This window comes from Notechis scutatus, chromosome 11 (genome assembly GCF_049901735.1).
Source record: "Notechis scutatus isolate UNSWTSFEM ecotype Mainland chromosome 11, rNotScu1.2, whole genome shotgun sequence".
Lineage (NCBI taxonomy): Eukaryota > Metazoa > Chordata > Lepidosauria > Squamata > Elapidae > Notechis > Notechis scutatus.
Window position 1 is genome coordinate 963,068 of NC_142019.1, and position 25,878 is coordinate 988,945.

General features: G+C 37.9%; 1 protein-coding gene across 3 annotated transcripts in view; it reads left to right on the forward strand.

The window, feature by feature from the left end:
* The window catches only part of PEAK1 (pseudopodium enriched atypical kinase 1), a 30,168-nt gene extending 5,789 nt beyond the window's left edge, over positions 1–24,379 (forward strand). For 2 of the 3 annotated variants that reach the window (XM_087972465.1, XM_087972466.1), the window contains 5 exons: positions 6,950–10,176; positions 13,887–14,003; positions 14,915–15,105; positions 16,171–16,901; positions 17,446–24,379. In XM_087972465.1, coding sequence (XP_087828591.1) covers positions 7,055–10,176; positions 13,887–14,003; positions 14,915–15,105; positions 16,171–16,901; positions 17,446–18,576 — 5,292 coding nt within the window. In that variant the 5' untranslated portion in view covers positions 6,950–7,054 and the 3' untranslated portion in view covers positions 18,577–24,379. The remainder of the gene's footprint in view (positions 1–6,949; positions 10,177–13,886; positions 14,004–14,914; positions 15,106–16,170; positions 16,902–17,445) is intronic. The other variant, XM_087972467.1, reaches the window with a different exon arrangement.
* The last annotated feature ends 1,499 nt before the right edge of the window (positions 24,380–25,878 follow it).

A 25,878-nucleotide genomic window follows, 5' to 3' on the forward strand; every position in this document is an offset into this window, starting at 1 on the left:
AATTCCATACAATAACCACTGGATTTCCAGATATGTTGTTTATAAATATATTTAAAACCTATTGGAAGATTTTAGAAGGAAGTAGACTTCCCACCATGGTATTATCTGTAAATGCCAAAATATTGATTTGTTGGAGAACCAGCTTTAAAGAATCCTGAAGTTCCAGAGAAATGGATCAAGATTGGAGCCTCATTGAAAATTAAAATGGAATAGTTTCAGTCCTACTGGCTTCATGCCAGAGAAATGAAAGTCTAATTCGGATTACTGCACTTGTTCCCTGGGTTGTCCAACAGAAAATCATAATGGAAAGAAAAAAGGAGCTGTAACGATAGAAAATCCCTGGTGCCTTCCTATAGTACTAATATTGTAATGAGGCAGACACTCTTCTGTGCTTAGTGTTATTTTGTGCCATTCATTAAATTGAGGATGCAAATATTGCTACAAAATTGTATTAAAATGATGAAATTATATAAAAGAATAGGTCATGCTTACAGGGTATTTTTTTCACAGATCCTACACAGTGTTTCATTATTTTAAATAAATTATTCATGGGCAGCTAAATGCTTCATAAACATGAACTTAACGTTAATGGAATAGAAATTCCCACAGCATTATATCCATTTCCAATAGAGCCAGGGCTAACGAGTCTCCTACTTCTTCTAAGAGGTACTGATTTATTTGGTTATTGTGGGAGTTGCTTAGTGGAAATCTTCCGTTTTTGTCTTTGATATGGTTGGCACTAGTACAGGTAGTCCTCATTTATGCAATTGGGATTGGCTAAGTGATGTCATTAAGTGAAAGCCATGTGACTTTCCAGCCGTGGTCATTAAATGAATCATCCTGTGTCATGTAGCACAACTTCCTGTAATCGTGAGTTGTGACTTCTGACCAGCTTCCCCATTGACCTTATTGGAAACTAGCTGTGAAGTTCATAAATGGCAATCGTGACTGTGAAATGTTGCAATCATCATAAATGTGTGCTAGTTGCCAACCACCCAAATCACAGTCACGGGGGTGCTTTGACCACCACAACTTTGAGGACTGGTCCAAAGTGTCCTTTTTCAGCATCATTACAACTTTCAACAGTTGTTGTGAATGAGTAGTCAGTAAGCAAGGACTACCTTCTTGAAGCATTTCAGATAAAATCAGCTAGAAATAATTAAGTGATGAACATGTTCTGTCAACAACCACCTAGAGTTGCTAGGAGTTGCAGAGGGAAGGATATAAATATTGTGTTATAATGTGGAAACTTTAAAACTATATGAAATGCAATCAATCTTTTACCTATGTTTTATTATCTGTAAATCAAGCAGGATACATTGTAGACAACTCTGGTAACAACTATATAATGCATGTAAAAATAATGTTGGATCATTTAATCCTTCTATAAAGCTTTTAGAAAACATATGTTGGAGGGATGTAGTTTTTGCTGGCTGACATATTTGGATTTTGTCCAGATTAGGTGCATTTTATTAAAACAAAGGAAATGATTTCAGACAATTCTCTTGGCTGAGCAAGGCTACTATAAAAATAGTTGCTAGCTGTCATTTAAGTGCTAGATGATGCTGCATGGGAAGATTTCCTCCTAGCATGGGAAGGGTCAGGAGTACCATGTGGGCAGCACTTTCTCAGATGATTAAAAAACTCTACAATTTGGACAGGAAATGGTAAAAAGCCACTATTTAAATTATTTTCTACTTGAGAACTACCGGAGGGTATTGTATGAAAATACTTTAGATGCATTTTACTAAGGTAGGTGGGTTCTATGCTTGCAATAACATTTTTTCCACTTGACTCATAGAGAGAAACTAAGCTTCTAAATCTATATTTGGTAATAATATATACTTTTATCAGAAAGGATAAAAGGATAAAAAAAAATTTAAGAGTGATGAATTTTGTCTATCATCAGATCCAGCTATACTTAAATCCTTAGTAAATAGGAAATGAAAAGATACGCAAAGTAGGCTAGAGGAGAAAGAATTTCTGTATCACAGTATAGAATTTTTTTAAGTACATTGTTTCTTAACTACTATTTTTAATTTGACTGTTGGAATGAGTACACATAATTAACACATTAGCTTTTATAAACCTTTTGTGCAAAGTAACTCCCAACCTCTGCAACAAACTTTGATTGCATTATTATATTTATATATTGATGCAATTATAATATTAAGATATACTTCAGAAATGTTTAAAATAGCATTAAGCTATAGCAATCTCAGGAACACACAACAGATTGTCTTCACTTGCCAACTGCCTCCTCTAGTAACTCTTCAAACAGTGCTGAAAAGTTTTAAACAAATGCCCACATTTACACTCTTCACAGTGCCCCTCATCACATGATTGCCATTGCCGTCTGTATGTTTTGTCCTGTGCTTTTTCTTTTTTTCTCAGCTGGCAGAGTAGAGAGACGGAGAGGAAGAGATTACAAAAGAGCAAGCAAGCACACCACAGGGAATACACCAGGCTGATGGCACTGGCATATTGCTTTCTTATTTCCCCACTGTGTGCCTGCTTACTCTCTTGTAATCCCTTCCTCTCCAATGAATGTAAATACAAACATTAATTCCCTCCTTGCTGATTATCCCACCATATGTGTGCCTTCCAAAAGGAGAGTATGATTTCCCACTTAGCAACTGCTTTGCTTAATGACAGAATTGCTGTTTCCAATTGCCACTAATTGAGGACTACCTGTGTTAAAAAAGATCATGAAATGTAGGAGTGCCTGGAAAACCCTGGCCCCTTTCAGTCTACTTCCCTTTAAATAGAATATAAACATTTAGATATGAGTGACAACTAAATGCAATTTGACTGAAGAATAATAGCAGTTAAGAAATGTCTTAAGCCCATTATATCATATGATTAATACTTTTCCTGGGTTTTCATTGACTCTTCAGAAAAACTGCCATCAGAAATATCAACAATTATACAGTATGTGTTACAGCAAGTATTTGTTAGGCCTGGCACCTCCTAACTGGTACACAGTTCCAATTTTCCTTCATATCCCCTATGACTGCCACTTTAACTTTTGCTTTTAAGGCTCTGGAGTTTGCTCTGCAACTAATTCATCTTCTGTTGATTTAATTCAGTTTCCATTAAAGACGGAAAGATATTCTACAGCTGACAAAAGCACAGTATCCATTTCCAACACTTTAATAAACAATATAAAAAGTATAAATGGAAACAGTAAAAATTATGCTAACATAATTTGTATCTAGTTACTATAGCAACTAGAAAGACAGACACAGGAAAAAAAGTCTACAATATGTAGTCTGACATTATAAATTAGGATTTATATTGGTTTTTTTTTAATTATGAAATGTTTAATAGGTTAGACATTAGTGGGTTCTAGGAAGAGAGAGTAAGGGAATTAAAATAACTGAAGAAGCAAAGTTGCTGAAGTTCTGGAAGAATTAGCAGGATCAGTGATCACAAGCAGAAGAATATCATAACTTTGGTGATCACAATCGGGAATATCATAAAAGGAAAGAAGAATCGGATGAGGCAATGTAGAATGATTTAAACTCAGAACAGTATTAACCTGAATTTTAAACCTTAAATTTATGGCATCCAGCATGCTAGTTGCTATTAGAAACTGCCTTATCCATCAACATTACTTCATATAGAGCAAGGATTCTCTTGGGGAAAGCAATGAGAACGGTTGTGACATTTATAGAAATGTTGGTTTCTGGCTATGACTTTTGGAGTCTGACTGTGGCTTTCATGTCCTCAGCATTCTGATGAGGTTTTATTCCAGATTGAGACACCTTTTTCCAGGAACAATATGTAAAAGTTGGGATGTATTGGATCCTGGAGTAAGGCAGAAATTTGAAGTTCCCCTTATAAAATTATGGGAGATGTGTCAGTCATCAGAAAAGAAATTGAAGATGATTCTGAATATATATTTAATAGTCATCATAATAAACCTGAGATATGACTCTAGAAGAGCATAATGAGACTGCTAATCTATTTAAGAAAAATACTTCTCAAACACAAGGCAAATATACAAATGTACTAGAACAAAATAGCTGTGCGAACATCTTGGCCCATTGAGAGCTTTTGGAATGTTCAGCAACAATAGAGTGCAAGAAAAATTGCATTAAGATATGCTGTAAGTATTTTAAATAGACTGATGTTTGCCTTTCTAATTGAGATCAAATGTGTTTTCCCTTATATAATGAAATGTTCACATTGAACCAGTACTTATATAATAACTTTGTACATGTAGCATTAGTTCTTGTCTCTTCCAATCTCTCACACATATTTTCTCTTTGGTTTTCTGCCTGTGAGTAGTATTCTTCTATTGACTTTATTCTAAAATACACTTAAATATTTTTTTTATTTAATTTTATTTAATCAGAAGGAAAATAGCATTAATATCAATCCACAGTGGATAGAGTGAAAGTAATAGATTTCCAGATTCTTTTTCAACTGCGTCTTAAACTAAACCTCTCTCAACCCCACCCAGTGAATCACATGTGCATATATGGGTAACTGGAATAACACTATGCTGATGAAATGGGGTGTAGTTTATGAAATGTAATACTGAATTCAATTTGTTTTTAATAAACATGAAATATTTTCTTTTTGTGAGCATGGAATGCACTTTTTCTATGCCAGTATATGCTAACCTTATGTTAAAGTATATTTAGGTGTTCAAAATAGTCTGAATATGTCAGAAAATATCTGACATCTATTCAGGCTATTATACAAGACCAAGGAGAAGGCAAAGTTCATATAAAATGGCTATATCCACAATGTATAGGTGGCCCTCATTGTGTTTAGTGTTTAGCCTTGTTTAGTGGACATTCATAGTTACAAAGATGATGAAAAAAGTAATTATGCCCATCCTCGCATTTACAACCTTTGCAGATCCAAAGCTGAACTAAGATAATAAGTACAGTTGTAATTGATTTTCATACAGCTCTGGGTAATACCATTGTTGCAAAAGCTTCATGTATTGCTAAATAAGTCCATAAATCATGTGGGGCTCAAATTAAAAATTAAGAAAAGATGTTTAAAGATATTTATTATACAGTTCCCTTTTGTTATTTGCATGTACTTGTTGTGTTTTTCTAAAATGCAAGGTTTTTTTTCCTAGAGTCCAAATCTTAATTGATCATTCTGTAATTTTGATCTGATAATGAACCATAGCTTCTTTTTTTCACTAGAAATGCTGATGAAAGGCCGGGTTCTTGTAAGAGCCTTTTATTTCTCTGAATAGTGATTAGCTAGCTGTACCGAGAGCTGTCAGGGATGAAGTTTAATGCCTGCAGAGCATTCTGGAACATGCCAGCACTAGGAAACTCCTCCTAAACAGTGAAAGAAAAAAAAGCATTCATTTTCTTCAGTTGAATAAAAACAAAATTAAGATGATATTGGCCTGAAATATCTTTTGATAGAAATTGATGAGATAATTTTGCACTGTCAGATGACTTCAGCACACTTGCCTATATTGCTCATACATGAATCAAGTATTCCTTTAAAGGCTGGCTTTTGCAGCAGTGCATTAAAAACACATGTCTAATAGGTGCATTCATTTTAATAGGTTCATTCATTGAGCTAGCCTGATTAATTAGTGCATGTCACCATCTGGTATTTACTGAGACCATTCATTTTTAGAATACTGAAATTGCAGGGAATATTGCACACCAATTAAGTTCCTTTTAACTGGATTATGTTAGTATACAGTATTAGTGTAGGAGGTTTTCTTTGTGCTGCAGCCAGCACGCCTCCGAAGGAACCTGTCAGCCTGAAATTTAGAACAGAGAAATGGTCCCTTAAAATGCATAGTGGATAGAAGGAGACACTGTGCACTGTATATTCTCTCTTGGACAGATGGACAATTCCAAGAGAACCAAACATAAATTGTATAGAGACATACTGTCAAGCCTTTTTTCCTAGGTTTTGCTTGATGTTATGATGATCAAAAGAGTAGCCTGATATTCTTTGCTTTGTCTTCATCTGGTGCATAAAGCAAGTCTCAGCCAGCCTTTCCCTGCTCATTTGTTGTAATGCAATGCATAACAAATATGATGGGCCACATTCAAAATAACTTTGGGGAACATTGCAGCGGGGCACTATAAAAGATCAAAGGGAAGTATTAAAAATAAGGATAGCTTTCTTTTGCTCTTGCATTACCTTTAAATTATATAATCAGTAGGTTTCAGAGTAATATTGCAACTGCCATACTACTTTCTGGACATGCATTTCAGGTGCTTGGTAATTGGCAATTGCATTTATAACTGGTTGCAGCAACTTGCTTTCACAATTGCAGTTCGCAACTTTTTTGCTGTTTTCCAGCAAAAAGCACCCATTTGATGATTTTATGATCACACAACTGACTTCAACAACTCCATGATTTGCTTAATGGCCTGTTAAGCAATGACTTGCTTAACAAACATCATAAATACAGTTATAGAATTGAGTCTGGTCATATGATGACTCAACTTACAACTACAATGACTTGCAATCAAAATTCTGGACTAAGTCAAGAACTACCTGTATCACTCTTTAAACAAAGGCAGAAATTCATTAAGCAAATGTTTTAAAGATTATAAGATGCCCTCCAATGAAATATTATGCAAAGCTCTTCTAGTTATGTTACAGCTCCACCTGGTGTTCAGTAAAAATGCTTGCCTGTCTTCTGTAATTAACTTGACATGTAGCATTTACATAAACTTATAGATCATTATTCCTATTAACTGTGTATTAACATGAGATGAAAATTTACCCTTGTACCTTTACTGTATTTGAAAACATACCTGGATATCTATAAAACATTTATCTCACAGCATAATTAAGGAATTGATTAAGCTTAAACTTAGTTCCTATTTTGTCAGTAAAAAGATCAACATGAAGCCTAATGAAGTTGAGAAGATCAGCTCCTTGAGTGGCAGTCTGTATATTCATTTCTCACTGATTTTTAATATCTTTTTTACTTTCCTAGGATGAACCAGATTTGATTATGCACGCAAGGCAGCATTAAATAATAAGGAATGATCTTACCATACACTGAACAATCTTTAAACATTGGGTGCTTGGGCCTCAGAAAATGTCGGCTTGCAATGCCTTCACTGAACATGTGTGGAAACCTGGTGAATGTAAAAATTGCTTCAAGCCAAAGAACTTGCATCAGCCGCCTCCAGGCCCTGAAAAAGCTCCAGTCTCAAATTCAAATATAAAAACCAATGCAATTCACAGCAACCAGCATAATAAGAATACAGGAAATTTTCGGCCACCTGTGGCAAAGAAACCCACCATCGCTGTGAAACCCACCATGGTGACAATAGATGGACAGGGTATGTGTGGTGAGATCACCTCACAAGATCTTTGTGAAAACAAACCAGCTCTTGTAGGTTGGAATCAAAATATAACTGTTTTGAAGAAAAAGCCACTGAATAATAACAATAATAATGAAGAAGAGGAAGAAGAAGAGGTTGAAAGTTACAACCATATTCATAGATCTTTTGGAAATGATGATACAGATAAAGCTCCAAACAATAATAATGGACTCACTGATGTATTGAAGGAAATTGCTGGCTTAGATCATTCAACTTTCCTAACAAGAAATGAAATTAATTCAAGAGAAGTATTCTTGGGACGAATAAACACTTGTTATAAGAAGTCATTAGAAAGAAAGATCCCTCCAAGTTGCCTGATGGGTGGAACAAAGTCACAAAATAAGCATGTTGTATTGAGTGGAACCACTGCTGTAATAAGCAGTGATGGTGGCCGTTTCTGCTACCCTGAATTCTCCAGTGGAGATGAAAGTGAGGATGACCTGTTTTTTGGTAGCATCCATGATGATCATGAGAGCTGGGATGAAAGTGACGAAGAGTTGCTAGCAATGGAAATTCGCATGAGGGGACAGCCACGTTTTGCTAACTTTAGGGCGAACACACTGTCACCTGTTCGATTTTGTGTTGACAAGAAATGGAATACAGTGCCTTTAAGGCTTAAATCTCTTCAGAGATTTTGTGCAGTAGACTATGATGACAGCTATGATGAAATTTTGAATGGCTATGGAGATGACCCTGTAATTCTTTTTGGACCGGAAGGTGTGCAGAGCATGATTTCATCTGATTCTATGTCCCCTGATTCTTCTCTGACTGAAGAATCTCATTCCGGAACAGCCAGCAGTTCTTCCCAAAAACTTTGCAATAGTAGAGTCTCTCCTAACAGTCCTAAAAGTAGCAGATTAATGGAAGGAGGCGATAACAGATTTTCTGATGACCAGCAAGTTAAAGTTTCGATTAAAAACACTCAAAACACAACCCAGATTGTAGAGACCCACAAAGCTGTGCTTGCCGTTAGGCTGGAAGAAAAAGATAGCAAGACTGCTAACCCCAGTGATAAGCAAGAATGGAAAAGTTCCTTAAATATGCCAGTCCAGACAACAACTACAAATTTGATCCCCATGGAAGAGCAAGCAAAGCCTTACAGAGTAGTAAATATGGAACAACCAGTGTGCAAACCTTACACGATAGTGGATGTATCAGCAGCCATGACACATGAAAGTATAGAGAATCGGGCAAAACACCTGGATACCAGATACATTCTGTCTAACCCAAATTCACCAGATGCCCTTAGTACAAATGCTATGTCTCATTCTGTGTCATGTGGGCAAGTAACTCCTAATCTTAAAAAATCCAACACTGCCAGATACCAGGAAGTTTGGACTTCCAGTACAAGTCCACGACAAAAAATCCCCAAAGTGGAATTAACTGCCAATGTTCCAGAGCCTTCTGTTCCTGTAAGGAGAAATATCCATAAATCTGCTCCCACTTCGCCTACATCAACACATATTTCTACAAAAACAATCCCGGTCAAGTCCCCTAACCTGTCTGAAATAAAATTCAACAGCTATAATAATGCCGGCATGCCCCCCTTCCCAATTATTATTCATGATGAGCCAACTTATGCTAGATGTTCGAAGAATGCCATCAAAGTTCCTATTGTAATAAATCCCAATGCATACGACAACTTGGCCATCTATAAAAGCTTTTTGGGCACAAATGGAGATCTCTCGATTAAAGATAAAACCACTAGTATCATCAGCCATACATATGAAGAAATAGAAACAGGAAGCACCGTATCTGAAAATATGCACAGTAGGTCCGTAGAATTACCCCAAGCGAAAGGTTCATGCAATAACACTGAGAGGAGATTGGGCTCTGTAGCTCAGAAGGTTCAGGAATTCAATAGCTGCCTTGGAAAAGGTCAGACTTCACCCAAAACTTCTTGCCGTGGCTCCCCAACAAAAGTACAAAGAACTTTTCAGGATTCTTTAGCTGGAGTAGACAATATACAGGAAATAGCTAATGACAGTCGGGAAAATGCCTGTGCAGTACTGTCACAGATTGTAGCATCAATCCAACCTCCACAATCTCCCCCAGAAGCTCCTCAGGCTGGCCCTAAGTCTTGCAGTATTGACGAACTCTACTCTCTGCCTCCTGATGCAGACCCGGACAAGAGTATCCCAATGCGACCAAAATCACTTTTTTCAATGCAGCCTCATCCTAATGGTGAAGGAATCAAATCCACAGAAGTTACATCCAAGGAAATCCCACCCAAATCCCCAATCGTGCAGCCTTCAAAGCCCATGGCAAGTTCTCCGAGTCTCAAAACTGAACAGGCTCCCCCTTTCCCACCTCCCCGGTCCACCTCTTCACCTTATCATGCCAGCAAAGTGTTGCAAAAACATTTTGGCAATTGGAGCAAACCCCTGAGCCCAGCTAGATCCACCGAGGCTGAATCCGTTTTGCATTCGGAAGGTAGGCGAGCAGTTGATGCTAAGCCGAAGCGTTGGATATCGTTTAAGAGCTTCTTTCGCCGCAGAAAGACTGAAGAAGAGGAGGACAGAGAGAGAGAGAAAGGGAAACTTGTGGGTCTTGATGGAACTGTCATTCATATGCTTCCACCACCACCTGTCGAACGTCACAATTGGTTCAGTGAATCCAGAACAGATTCCAGTGAGAAACCGTCAGTTGTTTTTATGTTTAAATGTGATCAGGCAAAGTTGGAAACAAAAACCAATCAAACCAAAACTGAAGTGGAGCCGACCTTTGAAGTTATGACAGCAGAGAGGGAAGAGACCGAAAATCATCCAGAGACACCAGAAGAAAACTTAAAGAGCTATCCCTCTTCACCTCAACTTCCAAAGGAAATTCTCAGGTAAAATTTAAACTACTAATTGGCCACTGTATTTTTTCTCTAGATACAAGCAGAAGATCATGCCATTCCTCAATTAGGAAAAAATAAGTTTGATGGACTTTAAAGAGTAAAACAATTATTGTGGGATAAGCTTTCATATATTAGGATATTTTATCTACTTGTGAAGTTCACTCACTCACCCATCCCCCCAAAATGGGTGAATAGGCAGCAATATAATTTCAATAAACCCCATGCAAGATAATTTACCATGATATGCTTCTGCTTCAGTGGCCTGCACCTTTTGTAAATAGCTGGTGTTTGGGCTCAATTTATTCTCCTAATGGAAACAAATCGATTTAGGCGTCTAAATGCAGATCAGAAAGACAATTGTCCATAGATAGAACTATTTCCAGCAAGGACTTTTGGAAATAGAGGAGAGAAAAAGAGGTTAAGTTCAAAATCTGTAATTTAACTATGTTACTTTATTACAAATATGGATGATGTTTCTGGTCTACATGCAGGTGTTAAAACAGAAGCTTTTTAAAATTGACTTTCTTGCACATCCTTCTCAATTAGATTAGGAGTATATTTCATATATTCAATGATGGCTGATCTACCTATAAATGCTGCTTCATTTAAAACATATTTTACAGACAAATTTCTCAAGGCTAGAAATATTAGATTGCTATTTAATGAAGTGGAGCCTTCCTGTGTCTACATACGGATTTATTGCTTGTTATCCTCAGCATTATGAGCAATGTAATGCTTTCTGAGAATGAAGACTTGACAGAACTCATACTTCGTTTTTCATATCTTCCTGAACATGCCCACATTTAAAAAAAAAAATGCTGCAAACAGCTCGTAACAGGAATAAAGGAGGAAAAACATAGATAACTAGGATTATATTTAGATACAGCCTATTGTGACATATCTTCATAGGGTAAAACATTGTTTTCCTGTGGTTTAAATTCCACAAGAGGCAAGGACAAAAAGGCATTAATTAATGCAAATTAAAACTGGTACCTAGCAGCATCCCAGATAGCTAACTTTTACAGGTAATCTTTTGTTTTGTTTTGTTTTGTTTTGTTTCTCCTCAAGCAGCATTAATGAACATTCATTCTTTCTGATAAATCAGTGACACCCAATCTTTAAACGTGGCTGGATGGATTTTGAATAACTCAGAAAAATCTTCACTGTTTTCACACATCCTCATTAGGGGTAATAGGTATTTTTCAATACATCTATCAGTGATCTAGAATAGCACCTGAAATACATGATTTTACTTGGAGGATGGCAGAATTGGTTCTGTGTTGAATGCCAAACATTCTGCCTAGCCACAAAACCTAGATATGTCTATCTCACAAAATCTGTGCATTGCAGTTAATTCGGGGGGGGGGGGGAACCAGTCTGGCTGAGGGCAAAAGATAAATTGCTCTTTTCCAGTTTGCCATTATCTGATTTGTGTTAGACTATGAGGAGGGAAATGTTGGTTTATGGTAACTAGGTCATATGTTGATGTGGGTCATAAGATGTAATAAATGTGACGTTATTGGTCTGGTAGAAATGGAATACCTGCATTGTCAAAAAAAAATGGGTCTTGTTGAACAGCTTAGACATCATTGTAATGGTGGCCCAAGAAGAGAAGAATTCTAGAAGTGTATTGAGTTAGTGAGGGGAATCATATGTAACATATTATTTTTAACCGGAAAATAATCAAAATATTGATCCCGGTAACAACTTTATCTGTATGGTTGTTAGGAGTTGAAAACAACTTGAATGCATAATCGGTCCTCACCTAGAAGTTTCCCTGAATTAAAGGGAATATAAAGGAACTCCTTGTGTTTCTTGAGCCGTTTCTTTAATAGCTGTGCCTAATTCAAAGATATATATATGACTTTTCCAACCTCTGAATCTTTCCGTTGTTTATACTTACTGTTTTGTTTGTGAGTTTAGTACATTTGACTTCTCTGCGCCAAATCATTTGGAGCATTGCATTTTCAGATAGGATCTAAAAGAAAGAAGAATCAGAAAGAAAGAAAACCAGTTTGCTTGTTGTTCCTTTACAGGCACCTAGACTTGCATCAGGACACTTACTCTTGTGCTGTTCCTAAGGCGATGGTGTGATTTTCTCTATGACCATCTCATCTTTCCGCTTTCTATTGCTGCTTTCTCTTTCATTCCACTTTACTGCTACCAAAAAAGACTGCACAAATCTTGAGCTACTTGATATTGTACCTAAAAATTTGAATGAGATTTAACTTCACCTCCAAAATGCTGATGCAATACAAGCTCAAACTAATAACTTGATGTTATTCCAAAAGTTGGTACTGTAAAGGCTTAGGTCCAAATGAATCTATAACTACCCAAATATCCTTTATTTTACCTTTTGCATAACAGATGTCACTTCACTTGAATTCTCATAAATTCTAAGAGTACTTTGCACAAAACTGGCACTATTCTGATTATAGTACCTCTGCATCCAGCAACGATTTAGGGTGAAAACAAGTGTTTTGGGATTTACAGCTCTTGTAAATCAGCCCCTTATCTACAGTTTCCTAGTTCCCTTACATGATCATCTGTTAGCTGTGTTGATAGCCAAACTACTAATTTACTTCTGAAATGAGCCCACATCTTTTTTCAGCCACTGTGTTAACTATCTCAAACTCTCTGTAATTTCAAAAATAATTTTTGGCGCAAGCCTTTGTAGCATCCAGATAGAAATCAGTAAAATCAATCTGGCCTAGTTGCGCCCAGACCTTTAGGGCTAAACAGGAATGTTGAAGATTGACATTCTGTCCATTCCATAACTTCAGAACATCCAGTTTGGGATTTTATTGTTTTGCATCTTGAGTGTGATATAGAATTGGCTGCATTATTTTAAAAAGAACCATGCATGATGTTTCTTTTGTTAATGCTGCTTAATGAAGGGCAGTTTATTTTATTTTTAATTATTCAGGAAAATAATAGTGACATCATCTTTTCAATAGAAATTAAGAAATACAATTCCTTTGTATGTTCTTTCCTCTTCTGCCCTTATGCAACCTATGCAGTAAAATATTTACAGTTAATTCAGATTTGTTTGGCCTGCACATGATGGGCAGCGCTGGTCTTTCAAGCTGAATAAAACACATTAGAAGATCTTGATAAAAACACAACTTTCCTTCAGTTTCCTTTGTATAGTTGCACTGTAGAAGCAGGGAGCAGATTAATATGTCTTAGGTGTTTCTTTTTTTCATTTCCTTCAAAAGGATTCTGAAATTTAAGAAATACTTGATAATAGCATTTTTCCTACTTTAATTTGTTTTATTTGAAATAAGAGAATTCTGCCCTGTTGTGCAATAGGAGCTGAATAATTGCATACTTGTCTTACAACTGCGTTCTCAGAACCTCTCGTTCTTTATATATACCTGTGAACAACTAAAGTACTATGTTTTTTCTTCCATTAGCCCAGCTCCTTTATTGGTCCAATTCCAAAACAGGCCAATTACCACAGTTTTAAATAAATTCATCTTTGTTCCAGCATTCTCCAAATGAAGAATAAAAATGTGTAAGGCATGGTATTCTGTAGTAAGGAAAGGGTTAACAAAGCAAGCTTGCACTTTGCTTATGCTAGAGTTTCTACGTTGTTTTGGCACATTCCCCAGACCCACCCCTGAAGGTAAACATCAAGGTGCAGGAGGTGATATCATTCTGTGTAGACTTTGTTGCTCACTGCTTTGCACAACTTATAGCTCACCAGACCCCAGTGGAATAAATGCTTCACCAGAGTTTCGAGGCATGATTAAAAGGCTCAAGAAGGCTCTGAGAGAATTTCCTTTAATGGGTAACTGTGTGAGTGAGTATAGTGGGTGAGTTTCTCCTTTTTGTTCACCTTCTCAGTTGATGAATTTACTTTGGTAGCACATTTCTCAAAAGAGCACACAAAAGAACTAGAAATGTGTCTGTTCTAAATGTACTGGTATCAATCCAGGCAAATTTGTTTGTAGAGATTACTATTCCGTAACAGAAATTCTTCCTTCAAATTAAGCAACTATTAGGTGGGGTTGTTTTGAATGGAGCAGCTATAGTTAATGAAAGCAAAGAGCAAAGATTGTTAAACAGAAAGCATTTTCCATAGCTGCAGTTCCCAAAGTGAATTTACAACTCCACAGTTTTTAAGTTTTGAATGTGCAAAATTACTTGGGCTAACCTTTTAATGGTTTCACTTTTTGTGTGATTTATGTTTATACTGTTCTGCCGCATGTTAATAAAATATCAACAGTGATAATAAGATGACTTTTTAACTTCACTTTTTTATCAGTACTAACCTTTGGATGACTTTATATCAACATTTTAAAATTCCTTGAATGCGGTAATGTATAAGTGTGTATTGATAATGGTGTTGTGTTAGACCAAAACTGCAGAGGTACTAAGTATTGATTTTTAATATTGCAAGATGTTCAGCTGGAATCTGGAACTCTGATCAGTTGTGTTCAGTGATGGGGTCTATATTCTTTATTGTAAATCCTGTGTAATGTTTGTAAGGCACATTATTAACTCTTTTAATTGACACTCCTTTGTCTTTGTTCCACACTTAAGTTTTTAAGTGTGGCATAAATAACTACAACTACTATCATTGTTTGTATAGTTTAGAATGCTTGTCTTATGTATTTTAAAGCATTCTAGAAACTCTTTTGGGTTTTTTATTTCCTTTAATACAGTTCATTAAAGATAACTGACATTTTCCAGGCAAGTGAACTATACTTTGCTTTTGTTTCAGTCAAGTGCCTGACGAGAAAACAAAACCTGTGGAAAATGTGTCCCCTCCAATTCCAACTTCTACATTTGAAAAACAGGATGTTGACAGCCCTACATTCTGCGCTCCAGAAATATTACAATTGGAAGATGAGAGAGAAGAAATGTCTGATTCTTCTGACATGAGTGCCTGCAGTGCTACCTATAGTAACTTGGGTAAGTACCTTCCCTCTGCACAGAATATAAATTGTTGCTTGGTTATTGGCTGAGTTCACAGACCATACTAGGCCTGAACAGTAGGCAAAAACTGTTGGATTTGCTTGTTAAATGTATATACACTCATAGGTTGTGATTTCTGGCAGTTCACAACAATTATGCAGTATAGCAATACAAGTTTCACAGAAAATAAAATTAAAAGCACACTTTTCCCTTTTAGAGCCACAGATATTTCATTCTCCTCCCCTATTCTAGCAAAACAAGTGTCATTGAAATAATTGCACATTCTCCCATTCATTATCCAGTTCTTCTGCTTCCTTTATTGCTTTCCTTTTGTTGAATTATCAGTAGTAAATTTCTTGAAGCAGGGATATTTTGTGTTCTGTGAAAGGACTCTCTCTGCAATATAAGCAAACGTAATTGTGGCCATAATTAGGTTGTGTGGAGTATCCTGCTTTAGTTTGAGAAGTGATTTGCTAAACCAGCTTGGCTTGCCATATGGGATTGCAACTTCCCGAATCTCCAGTCAGCACGGCAAACAGCTTTCTTTCAGTTAATCTCGGTTCAGCAAAATACATTCTTCAAAATAGTGTCATACAAAAAAGAAGATGGAGCTTAGCAAAAATATTGCTTTGGGGAAGACAGGATTACAAGGCATGAAAGGAATGTATAGGGGAAAAACACCCAGTTCCATGAGCCACTGAGCTTAAGGGAAGGCGTTTTAGTTTTTAAACAATATTATAGGATTCTTTCGATTCCAAATATTAGATTGTCATAGGGCATCTAATGTTTAGCTGCATACAGCTATTAGAAGAAGGTGACATTTATATGGTACCTTTAAGCTATGTTCTATGTGAAGCGAATACGTTTTGCACCTTCAAAGCAATAGCACACAATAGCATATGGTAATAGTTGTAATCTTATTTGATTTTCTCCCATTTGCACAGGGGTTTGTTATAAAAAATACACTTATTTCCTGGCCAGCTACCTAACATAAAATATATGCTGATATATACTACCTTTGTGCACACTATTGAGTCACAAAATTGTTTTGTTATTCCACAGGGCAATCCAGAGTAGCTGTGATGCCTCCAAAGCATCCTCGGCAACTCAAGGGAGCTTTGGAGGATGCCATTGCATTTGGGGGAATATCTCATCCAGAAATATCAGCCATCCTAAATCCCACCCCACCTCCACTGCCAAAGAAGACCATTCTGAGAGCGCACACCGAACCACTCCCAAAAGACCTCCAGAAGCAGGCTGTTGAAAGCAGCCTCTGTGTGGTGGCTAACCCCACCTATGACATCGACCCTAACTGGGAAGGAAGCAGCATCTGCTCTTCTGTCAGCTCAGAATTCAAGGTAGTGGACAATGAATCGGGGGATTCTCTGGGCAGACCCCCAGAAAAGGCAGTTTCACCTAGCACCAACCTCGCGGCTATCAGTATTAAGAAGAGCGGTTCCACTGGCATGGAGTCTGTCTCCGTTAGGCCTGTTACCCACAGTAAGCCGGCCAAAGCTGGCCCTAAGCCACATCAGCAAGCGCTTTATAGAGGAATTGAAAACAGAGAAGAGGTAGTGAGCAAGATCAGAAGCCTTCACACAGATTCACTGAAGAAACTGTCTGGCAGATGTGAGGATATTTTCATGGCCGGACAGAAAAATCAACTTCGATTTGGGGTAGACAGTTGGTCGGACTTCAGATTAACCAGTGACAGGCCGTGCTGTGAGGCAGGAGATGCCGTATACTACCCTGCTTCTTATGCGAAAGATTCACTCAACAATTATGCAGTCAAGGTAATGAAGATTTTTCAGTAAGAGCCATTTTGCTGCTAGGTTTAATTGCTTTTGTTAGCATTCTATATAAGTTCATGCAATAAAGCCCTTTTTATAACTTTATAGTACGTTTACTGGATGTTCCCAGAAAAAGTCTTCCAGTAGGCCTTCAAAAAAGTATTTCTTCTTTTTAACATGAATAATTTGACATTGAATCTCTAGCTGCTTGGTTTATTTCTGTTGCAAATTATTTACTTGTAATAGAAATAGTTTTCTTGTTACAATTTGGTTTCTACAAAATATGTGTGAGAGAGGGATAGATTGTAGCAGATAAAAGATGTTGCCTTAATATCCTCAGCTTCAGCAAATACAATACATTGCTGAATTAGGTCTCCTTCTCTGCTCATGCCTCTTCAGAATCCTTTATGGATCACTTTTCAATAGCTGCTTTTCTTTATTTCTAAAGAGGCACAGGTGGATGTGTTTTCAAATAACAGTTTTTCATTAACTTACTTGAAACTTACTTTTCTTTTCATTCTTTTTTTTTCCCCCCCCCTGCCTTCAGATTTGTAAAAGCAGAGCTAAAGAACCCCAGCAGTATTACCACAGTTTGGCCATTCGCCAGAGCTTGGCTATTCATTTCAACATACAGCAGGATTGTGGCCACTTTCTGGCAGATGTCCCTGTTCGCCTCCTTCCATGGGAAGATCCCAATTCCCCTGAAGAAGAGGCTGAGGCTGAACAGAAGAGCGAAGAGAGCATCTCCACAGTGGAGGTTTCCCAGAACAGTCCAGGTCTCCAAAGCACCATCTGTAAACAGCGCAGCAGAGTTGTTGTTATTACCCGGGAGGTTCCCTACCTATCAGTGGCCGATTTTGTGCGAAATTCTGTGGAGCACCACTCGAGATGTCCTGATGTGTATGAAAGACAAGTGTGTCTACTCCTCTTGCAGTTGTGTTCTGGTCTAGAGCACCTAAAACCCTACCACATCACCCACTGTGATCTGCGTTTGGAGAACCTTTTGCTGGTAGGCTGCCGGGCAAGCAAAAGCTCTCTGAACCCTGACTCAGCGGAGCTCAACCCAGGTGCTGCTTGTCTCACCCGGCTTTTGGTGAGCAATTTCTCCCAAGCCAAGCAAAAGAGTCATATGGTGGATCCAGAGATTCTGAAGGACCAGTCTCGCCTCGCCCCAGAAATCATCACCGCCATGCAGTATAAGAAATGTGACGAGTTTCAGACTGGCATCCTCATTTACGAAATGTTGCACCTGCCCAACCCTTTTGATGAGAATCCAGAGCTGAAAGAGAAGGAATACACTTGGGCTGACCTACCCCAAGTCCCTCGTCGGTCACTTTATTCCCTGGGACTTCAGAAGCTGGCTGCTTGCCTGCTGAACCCCAACCCATCTGAAAGGATCCTGATATCTGAGGCCAAGGGTGTCCTCCAGTGTTTGCTTTGGGGTCCTCGGGAGGATTTGTTTCAGAGTCTCAGGGCCTCTGCTAAACCTTCCCAAAGAGAAGCCGTGCTCCAAAACTGGCTAGACATCAAACGGACCCTGTTGATGATTAAGTTTGCCGAAAAGTCTTTGGACAAGGAATGTCAAGTCAGCCTTGAAGACTGGCTTTGTTGTCAGTATCTGGCTTTTGCCACTATAGACTCGCTCAGTCGCATCGTGAAAATTATGCGGCAGCATTAGTTTCCTAGGAGTGGTTGCTTCACTTGGATAAGCCCAGATCCTTTCCTTGGCACAAGTTTCATGCTGTGTTAACATTCTTATCTAGGTCTTGAGGTCACCAGCACTGAGCAAACAGATTTTGACAGGAAGTTCCATTTCCAGTCTTGCACGCATGGGAGAGGTCTGAAAACCATCACACCGCAATGAGTGGGTGAGGAAGGTGAAAATGTAGTAAGGAAGCCATTATTTCTGATATGCCTGTTTTGAAGCAAAGTTGCTATAATGACTGCAAACAGAAATGAGTCAGCCCCAATCGAGCACTAAAATCTAAAAAAAAAAAAAATGACCTCCCAACCCTGTGATCTTTGTCAGCTTATCCCCGTTTTTAATCCAACTTACTAGACACATTTCCTGGATGCATAGCTTTTACAAGATTTGGGGGGAGAGTCACATTCTTGATCTAGGAGAGAGAGCAGTGATTTAATGGTACTCACTGCCTCCTGAATAATTACCTTTATAACAGAAAAAAAACAGGTTATAGAATTGAGGGGTGGCAGAATAGGGGTAGTTTTTTACCCACTCGGATTTAGACCCTGCCCACACCCTTTGTAAATGCATTTTTCCTTTATTTTGTCATTTTTTATCTGATTTTTCAGATTTAGTCATCATCTCAATATACTGCCAATTACTTCCTTTAACGCAGTGAGCAGAATCAGTTAAGGTTATTGATGAAGTGTTAACTCATAATGTTGCTAACTACATGAAGCATAAGCACCTAAGGGCAACTGAAGCCCATACATATTTTTTTTTAAAAAAAACCTGTCCTCGTATTCTTACTCAGTTGGTGTATATATTAAATCAAGGGCTGGTTACTTTTTGAAAAGTATTCAGTATTGCACTGCCATTTTCCAAAGCAAAGTGAAAGCCAGCTACGATGACAGCTGCAAACGTTTCTTAAAACTCAGCTTGGTGTGATAAGTAAGCTGCACAGCTAGAGATGGGCTTTCCACAGACATGGTTCTGGGGAGGAAGTGATCACAGGAGCAAAAATACTGTGTGAATTCTCTGAGAGCTGATTGTTTGGGCAGACACAATTAAATTGTGCCCCATTGCAGCTTCCTTTGGAATTGACCTCATAGCTGCTATCAGGATTTTTAAGTGATTACTTTTGAAATTCCGAAATTGTAGATATCACTGACTCTTATTGATTCTGAAGATGTTTTTGCACATGAAGGTGACTAGAAGGTGAATAGAAAAATATAACTGTCTGAAGGTGTGTTTGGCCTTTAGACCTCTCTCCTGACTTCCTTAACCCATCACGCTGGCCTTTTCCTGCAGTTTAATCCCACTGTATCTAATCTGTCTGCTCAGTATGGTTAGGGTTGCTTGAATTAGCTCTGAAATGGTGGAGCTGCTGACCAGTATTGAATTCCCAAATCTGGGGATGTTTGTTGGAACATGGATAGCTCTTGTGTTGAGCCTGTGCTTATCTTCTGGATATATGTGCAATTTTTGGATATATTATATGAAAAACTGTTTATGTTTACGTTACATGACAGATGTAACCATATATTAGACCTGCCTTCCGTTTCTTTTCTTACAAGGCACATAGATGCACAAAGTTGTGTGTTCTTTCTATGGATTGGTGTTTCTTTATTGTTAAACTGTGACTGGTGTGTTTACTTCAGCCTTTGAGACAAACAGCCACTTTGAACAGAATATTGCAGGTTTGGACCAGAAATTAAAACATAATCTGCAGAAACTACATCTGACTCTAGGCTCATGGTGTAGAAAGTGGCCCATCACTTAATGGAAACTGAGTCCAGCATAGAATATGTAGTGGCTTCTTAAAACTTTTGAAATCTTCCTGCTTCCATATCCATAGGCAATTGGAGAAAGTTTGACTAGAATTCAGGACAATGTATATGAATGTTTTATTACTTTAAAACAAAAGTGCAAAAATAGTTTGCATACAAAGAGCCAGACACACTGGCCCCTAGAATGTGAGCTGTGGGTGTTGTAGAATTGACAACCAAAACAAGCATTTGCTATGAGTGCACTCTACAGAACTGTTCAGAGAGTCAAAAACATGAATTGTGGTTCTGCTTGAAATAGTGAAAAGTAACTATATACCCCTTTGTGAGGGTATTTTGCTCACAGTCTGCTGCCTGCTTTTCATGCTGGGCTTTTTCTCCAATTAGGTATGCTTCAATTGATATCTGCATGTAACATAAACATTCATTTAGCTTACTTACTTACCATCATGGTAGGCTATATTCCGTAAGGCCACTTTACATAGTTTTGTGTGAAAGATAATTGCATTGTGTCCCTCCCATGTTGATATAAACTGTAAAATAGACTATTGAATGTTTTAAGATGGCTGTGCATATTTTATGCAGCAGCTCCCAAATGTCATATGTTATCTTTCAGATATTATTAGCATTGTGCACTCCATTCAAGCAGAGGTATGTGCTCACTGCCATCTCCTTTTTATATAATACTAGCTGAACTTTGAAAATGAAGGATAATAATGTGATTGCTCTGTATCAGTGAGTATTTGGGGGGGGAGAGGAGATGCAGAGGGATACATAAAGATACAATATAGCTGAAGCTTCCAGGTTTGATGGACCCTGGGATTACTTTTGCAAATAATCCTATTGAAACCCAATTGCCATATAGATATTCTGCCAAGAGATTAGCCAGTCCAAACTGATAGACAAATAATAAACTGGAACAAAATGTTGCAGTATCATTTCTGAACAAAATGAAATTCTTCCTTGTTTGTCTAATTAGCTGCTGTGATCATAAAGCATTAACTTAAAATATAAACATGACTACATTTTAAATACATGTGTTAATGGAGTGCAAGGGAGTGTAATTTTCAAATAGCCATACTGACTGTAAATAGATAATTTTCTTACATAGATATATTTACAAACTGTAAATATATATTTTGGAAAGCTGCTGCTAAATTTATATTAGCACAATATCTACAATTTTCCTAATGGCAAACAAAAATTATATGAAATTTACTTTAAATTTAAATATTTGAATACATCTTTCCTGGAACATTTAGTGTCATTAATCTTTTCTGGGGTGGCAGCCTCGATCAGTAATTAAGTGTGCTAAGAACATTGCCTTGTCACAGATATAAAGCTATTAAGAGGAGATTTCTGTGGTGGGAATTGCCCAGTGCCAGCTACGGATTTAATAATAAAGCCTATATTAAAAAAGAGAATAAAATTACCTGTTCCGCATGAAACTAACAATCTCACCAAAAGAGCACTATTTGCTTATGTAAATTCAAGAATTCTATTGACATTATTGAAAAAGAAAATGAAATAGTAACATCTTCCAAATCTGCAGTTTCTATAGAATAAAGCAAGCCACGGTTTTAAAATTGTCTAGACAAAATAAAACTGGGGAAATTCCTACACTTTTCAGATGACAACCAATAGGGAAGACAACTGCTGCTAATGCTGTTAAAAATAGATCGGCCCTTTATCTACCTTACACGGTGCTATAAAACCTAAAATGTGGAGAGCAGCAAAGTTCAGAGAAGTGGCAAAATATTCAGAAGACGCTGGAAGGAGAAATCTTGGAGTCATTAACACCTTTTCAATATGGGTCCCCTTCCCGGAATGTGTTAAATGAGGCTTACAGCCTGCCTCAAGTGATTAATTATACAGCAATTTTTATGTCTCCCAACCTGTTGCCCTGTTCAAGCCTTCCCCAACTTGATACCAAGTCCCAGAATCCGTGGCCAGCATGATATTAAGTTTAGTTTGTTAGCCCGGTGAAGAAATGGCTCTCAGGAAAGGCCACGGAGAGCATAATTGTTTCTAAATAGCTTTGTTCTTAGCTGCTGTCTAGCGTTCTGGTGCTCCCCAAAACACCTTCCTTCTAAAGGAACTAGATGTAGTCCTGGAAGTGTGGAATTAGAGAGCTGAATGTGGAAATAGTAGCATCTCTTCCATTTAGAATCCCCTTCCCCCGCCCTATAAATACCCTGTCTTTAAATAGCACACATTTTTTGCAAGAATGTTTACACATTTAAAGAACAGGTAGTCCTGGACCACAATTGAGCCCAAAATTTATGTTGTTAAATGAGACAGCTATTAAGGGAATCAATAGTTAATAAATTAGTAACCCGGTTGTTAAGTGAATCTGGCTTCCCCATCGACTTTACTTGTCAGAAGGTTGCAAAGGGGGCTGATCACATAATTTTGGGACACAGCAACATTCATAAGAAAGAATCAAAGACTACAACAAGGGAACTTCTGATTCATATTCATTATATATTCAAGATATTGCTATACCAGCCTAATAAAACAGCCAGGCCTCTGTCCAGTTGCATCAGAGTAGTATAATTTAACATTTGGTAAAAGCCCGGGGAGAGCCAATTTGGTCGAGTGGATAAAAGCATCAGGTAAGAAATTGGGAGACTCTGAGTTCTAGTCCCGTTTAGGCATAAAGTCAACGGAGTGACCTTGGGCCAGTCATTCTCTGTCCTAGGGAGGAGGCAATAGCAAACAGCGTCTGAAAAACCTTGCCAAGAAAATTGACAGGACTTGTCCAGGCAAGTCCCTGAAACACAATTGAATGAAGGGGGAGGGAAGCATGGGAGGGAAATTGCCTTGTTTGTCCCATTGTACAAATGAATGTCCTTAGAAGTGGATTGTGAATCCTCTAATCTGTGATTTCGCTGATTTGAGCTACACTTAACTATTTGTAGGATTGCCATCCCTATACCCAGGAACTTTATTGAAAACATTTAATTCCTAATGACGATTCTGCCCTAACATTTCCCTTCCCATCCAACTTTTTGTTGGAAAGCTGTTTGCTACAATGCTTGAAGCAATGTAGAACAGATGGAGGTTGGGAAAACTGCTTGTTCCAGAGTGCTTCCTTTAGCTTTGCACCGATGCTGGCTTCCAGTTCCTTGACTGTTCCTCCAGTCCTGGAATTAAGAAAGTTTGATATATTTTTAATAATGGAAGGAAATTGTCAAGTGTCTATATTTTTATAAATGAATTCTACTGAACTACAAGCATAATCCAATTGGTTTTTATGCTAAGTATTATATATTTGAATATATGTTTCTTGAATTTTAAAAATTCACATAGTAGGCCTCTCTTTCCAGGTGTTTGGAATAGGCATCTCCAGAATCCATCTGAACCTTCCTTAACCTGATGCTCAGAGATGCTGGCGCTGCCGGCTGGGGAATCTGCAATTTGTAGTCCCAACCAAGCTGGAGGCCTCGGGCTGGGGAAGGTCTACTCCAGAGCAAAATCCTCTGCCAGCCTATAGTTTAGTACATATTGTTACTGATGCAGGTGGGCCTTTTCCAAAATGATGTTTCCAATGTACCATTTGTTGACTTGAATTCAGACTTAGAAAGGTTTTTATCCTGAGGTGGTTCTCTGCGTGTGATTTTTTTTTAAAAAAAAAAAAGATTTAATTATGTTGAGCAGTATGTGGAAAGATCTGTTTTACTTTTTATTGGGAAGACAAAGTATTTTAAGTCAAAAATTCCTATTCAAATACAGTTTTATATGGTATTTCTTTTCCAGTGCCTCAAGGTAATGGGGAAGGCGGGGGGAGGGGGGGAGGTTCTGTACCCCTTCAGCAAATCATTGTATTTGGAGTTCACTGCATTGCTCTGTCGGGTGCTTCATCATAATTTATATTTATCCATTCTTATAGCTATCTTATTACTGTTCTTGTGTTCAGACGGCAGTTACACTTTGCTGTGGTACTTTGCAGTGTACTCTGTGACATACATGTTATTATGTAAATAAACCAGTTTTATTACACTGAAAAATCTAGGCATAGCATTCCTTTCATTTTATCTTGATGATTTTACTATAAAGGAATTTAAATCCCTGTGCAAAGCTGTCTTCTTTTAAGGATTCCTCAGTAAAAGCTATTAAGAACTTTCCATATCCCATTTCTTCAATCCAAATGTCCTTTATGTGATAGAACCCTTACTGGAAAAAAGCCTCTTGCTTGCATATACAGGTGGTCCTTGTTCAGCAGCTACAATTGGGACCAGCAACTCGGTTGTTAAATGAAGCAGTCACTAAGTGAAACGGCAACTGTATTTATAATCATTTACTTTACAGACCTGTGAAGTTGTAAATGTGAGGATTGGTTGCAAAGTTACTTTATTATCACTATCCTAACTGCAAATGGCTGCTAAAAGAAAACTACCTGTACATTATAGCTAATGTCCAGTGATTAATATGTTGCTCCAGGCCTGAGAGGAACTCTCACCCTCCTGTGGCATTCATTGAATATCTCACTCTTGACTCACGTAGTTTATGGGTGGGGAGGTGCTTTTCCTGTGGGGCGGAAATAAGAAATTCCCATCAATGCTGCGTTTTAAGTCCCAAAGAAATGGCCAGATAGAAGAACAAAAACTATAGTATGCTTAGTTATTTCCATCTTTCCCCACCCAGAAAACATGCAGCGAAAGAAAGACATAAGTCATTTATATAATCCTTTCTCAGTTATGCACCAAACAGCATTTTTAGACCATTCCACTTTTCAACTTTGTTAGATGGCTTTAAAGTGGGACGGGGAGGGGAGAGGTTGAGAGACAAGACAACTGGAAATCCCAGGTTTGCAGGGCATGGATGGCTAAATCTGACTTGCCGGGATCAATAGAATAGAATTCTTTATTGGCTAAGTGTGATTGGACACACAAGGAATTTGTCTTGGTGCAAGGCAGAAGTTCATTATTTTTATTCTAAACTCTGGGTTGTGTTTTTTTAAGGCATCTGGCTACCAGCTGAAGTTGTTTGGGGTGGGGCGGTGTTGTCTTGTGTGTTGCAATGATTTTTATTTTGAGAAAACAAAGTTTTGGGAAGAATCCTCAGCCCGCTTTCGATCTGGCCCTTCAAAACATAATGGACCCGAGTGGCGCGTGTTTCTTGCAGAGAATTTTCCCAGCATCTCGCAGCTATGAAACCTCCCTTGGAAATGCTAAAATCTGCGGAATAAGAACCTAGTCAAGCACATCAGATTTAAAGGATGAGGCTCCCCTGTTCCCCATAGCAATGCAGCATCTCTTCTCATTTTTGACATATCTAGGTTGCGGCTGTTTTTGATCCACTGGGCGAGATTTTAAACTTAGCTTTTTTGGTTCGCTTTTTTTTTTCCCTGAGAGAAAGAAGAAAAATAACCCTGAAGCAAAAAGAAAGTAATCGTGCTGGCTGGGGAATTCTGGGAGTTGAATCTTAAAAGTTGCCAAATTTGAGAAATACTGCACTGTTATAAAATGCAAGAGAGGATCATAATATGCTGCCCAAATTCAGGAGG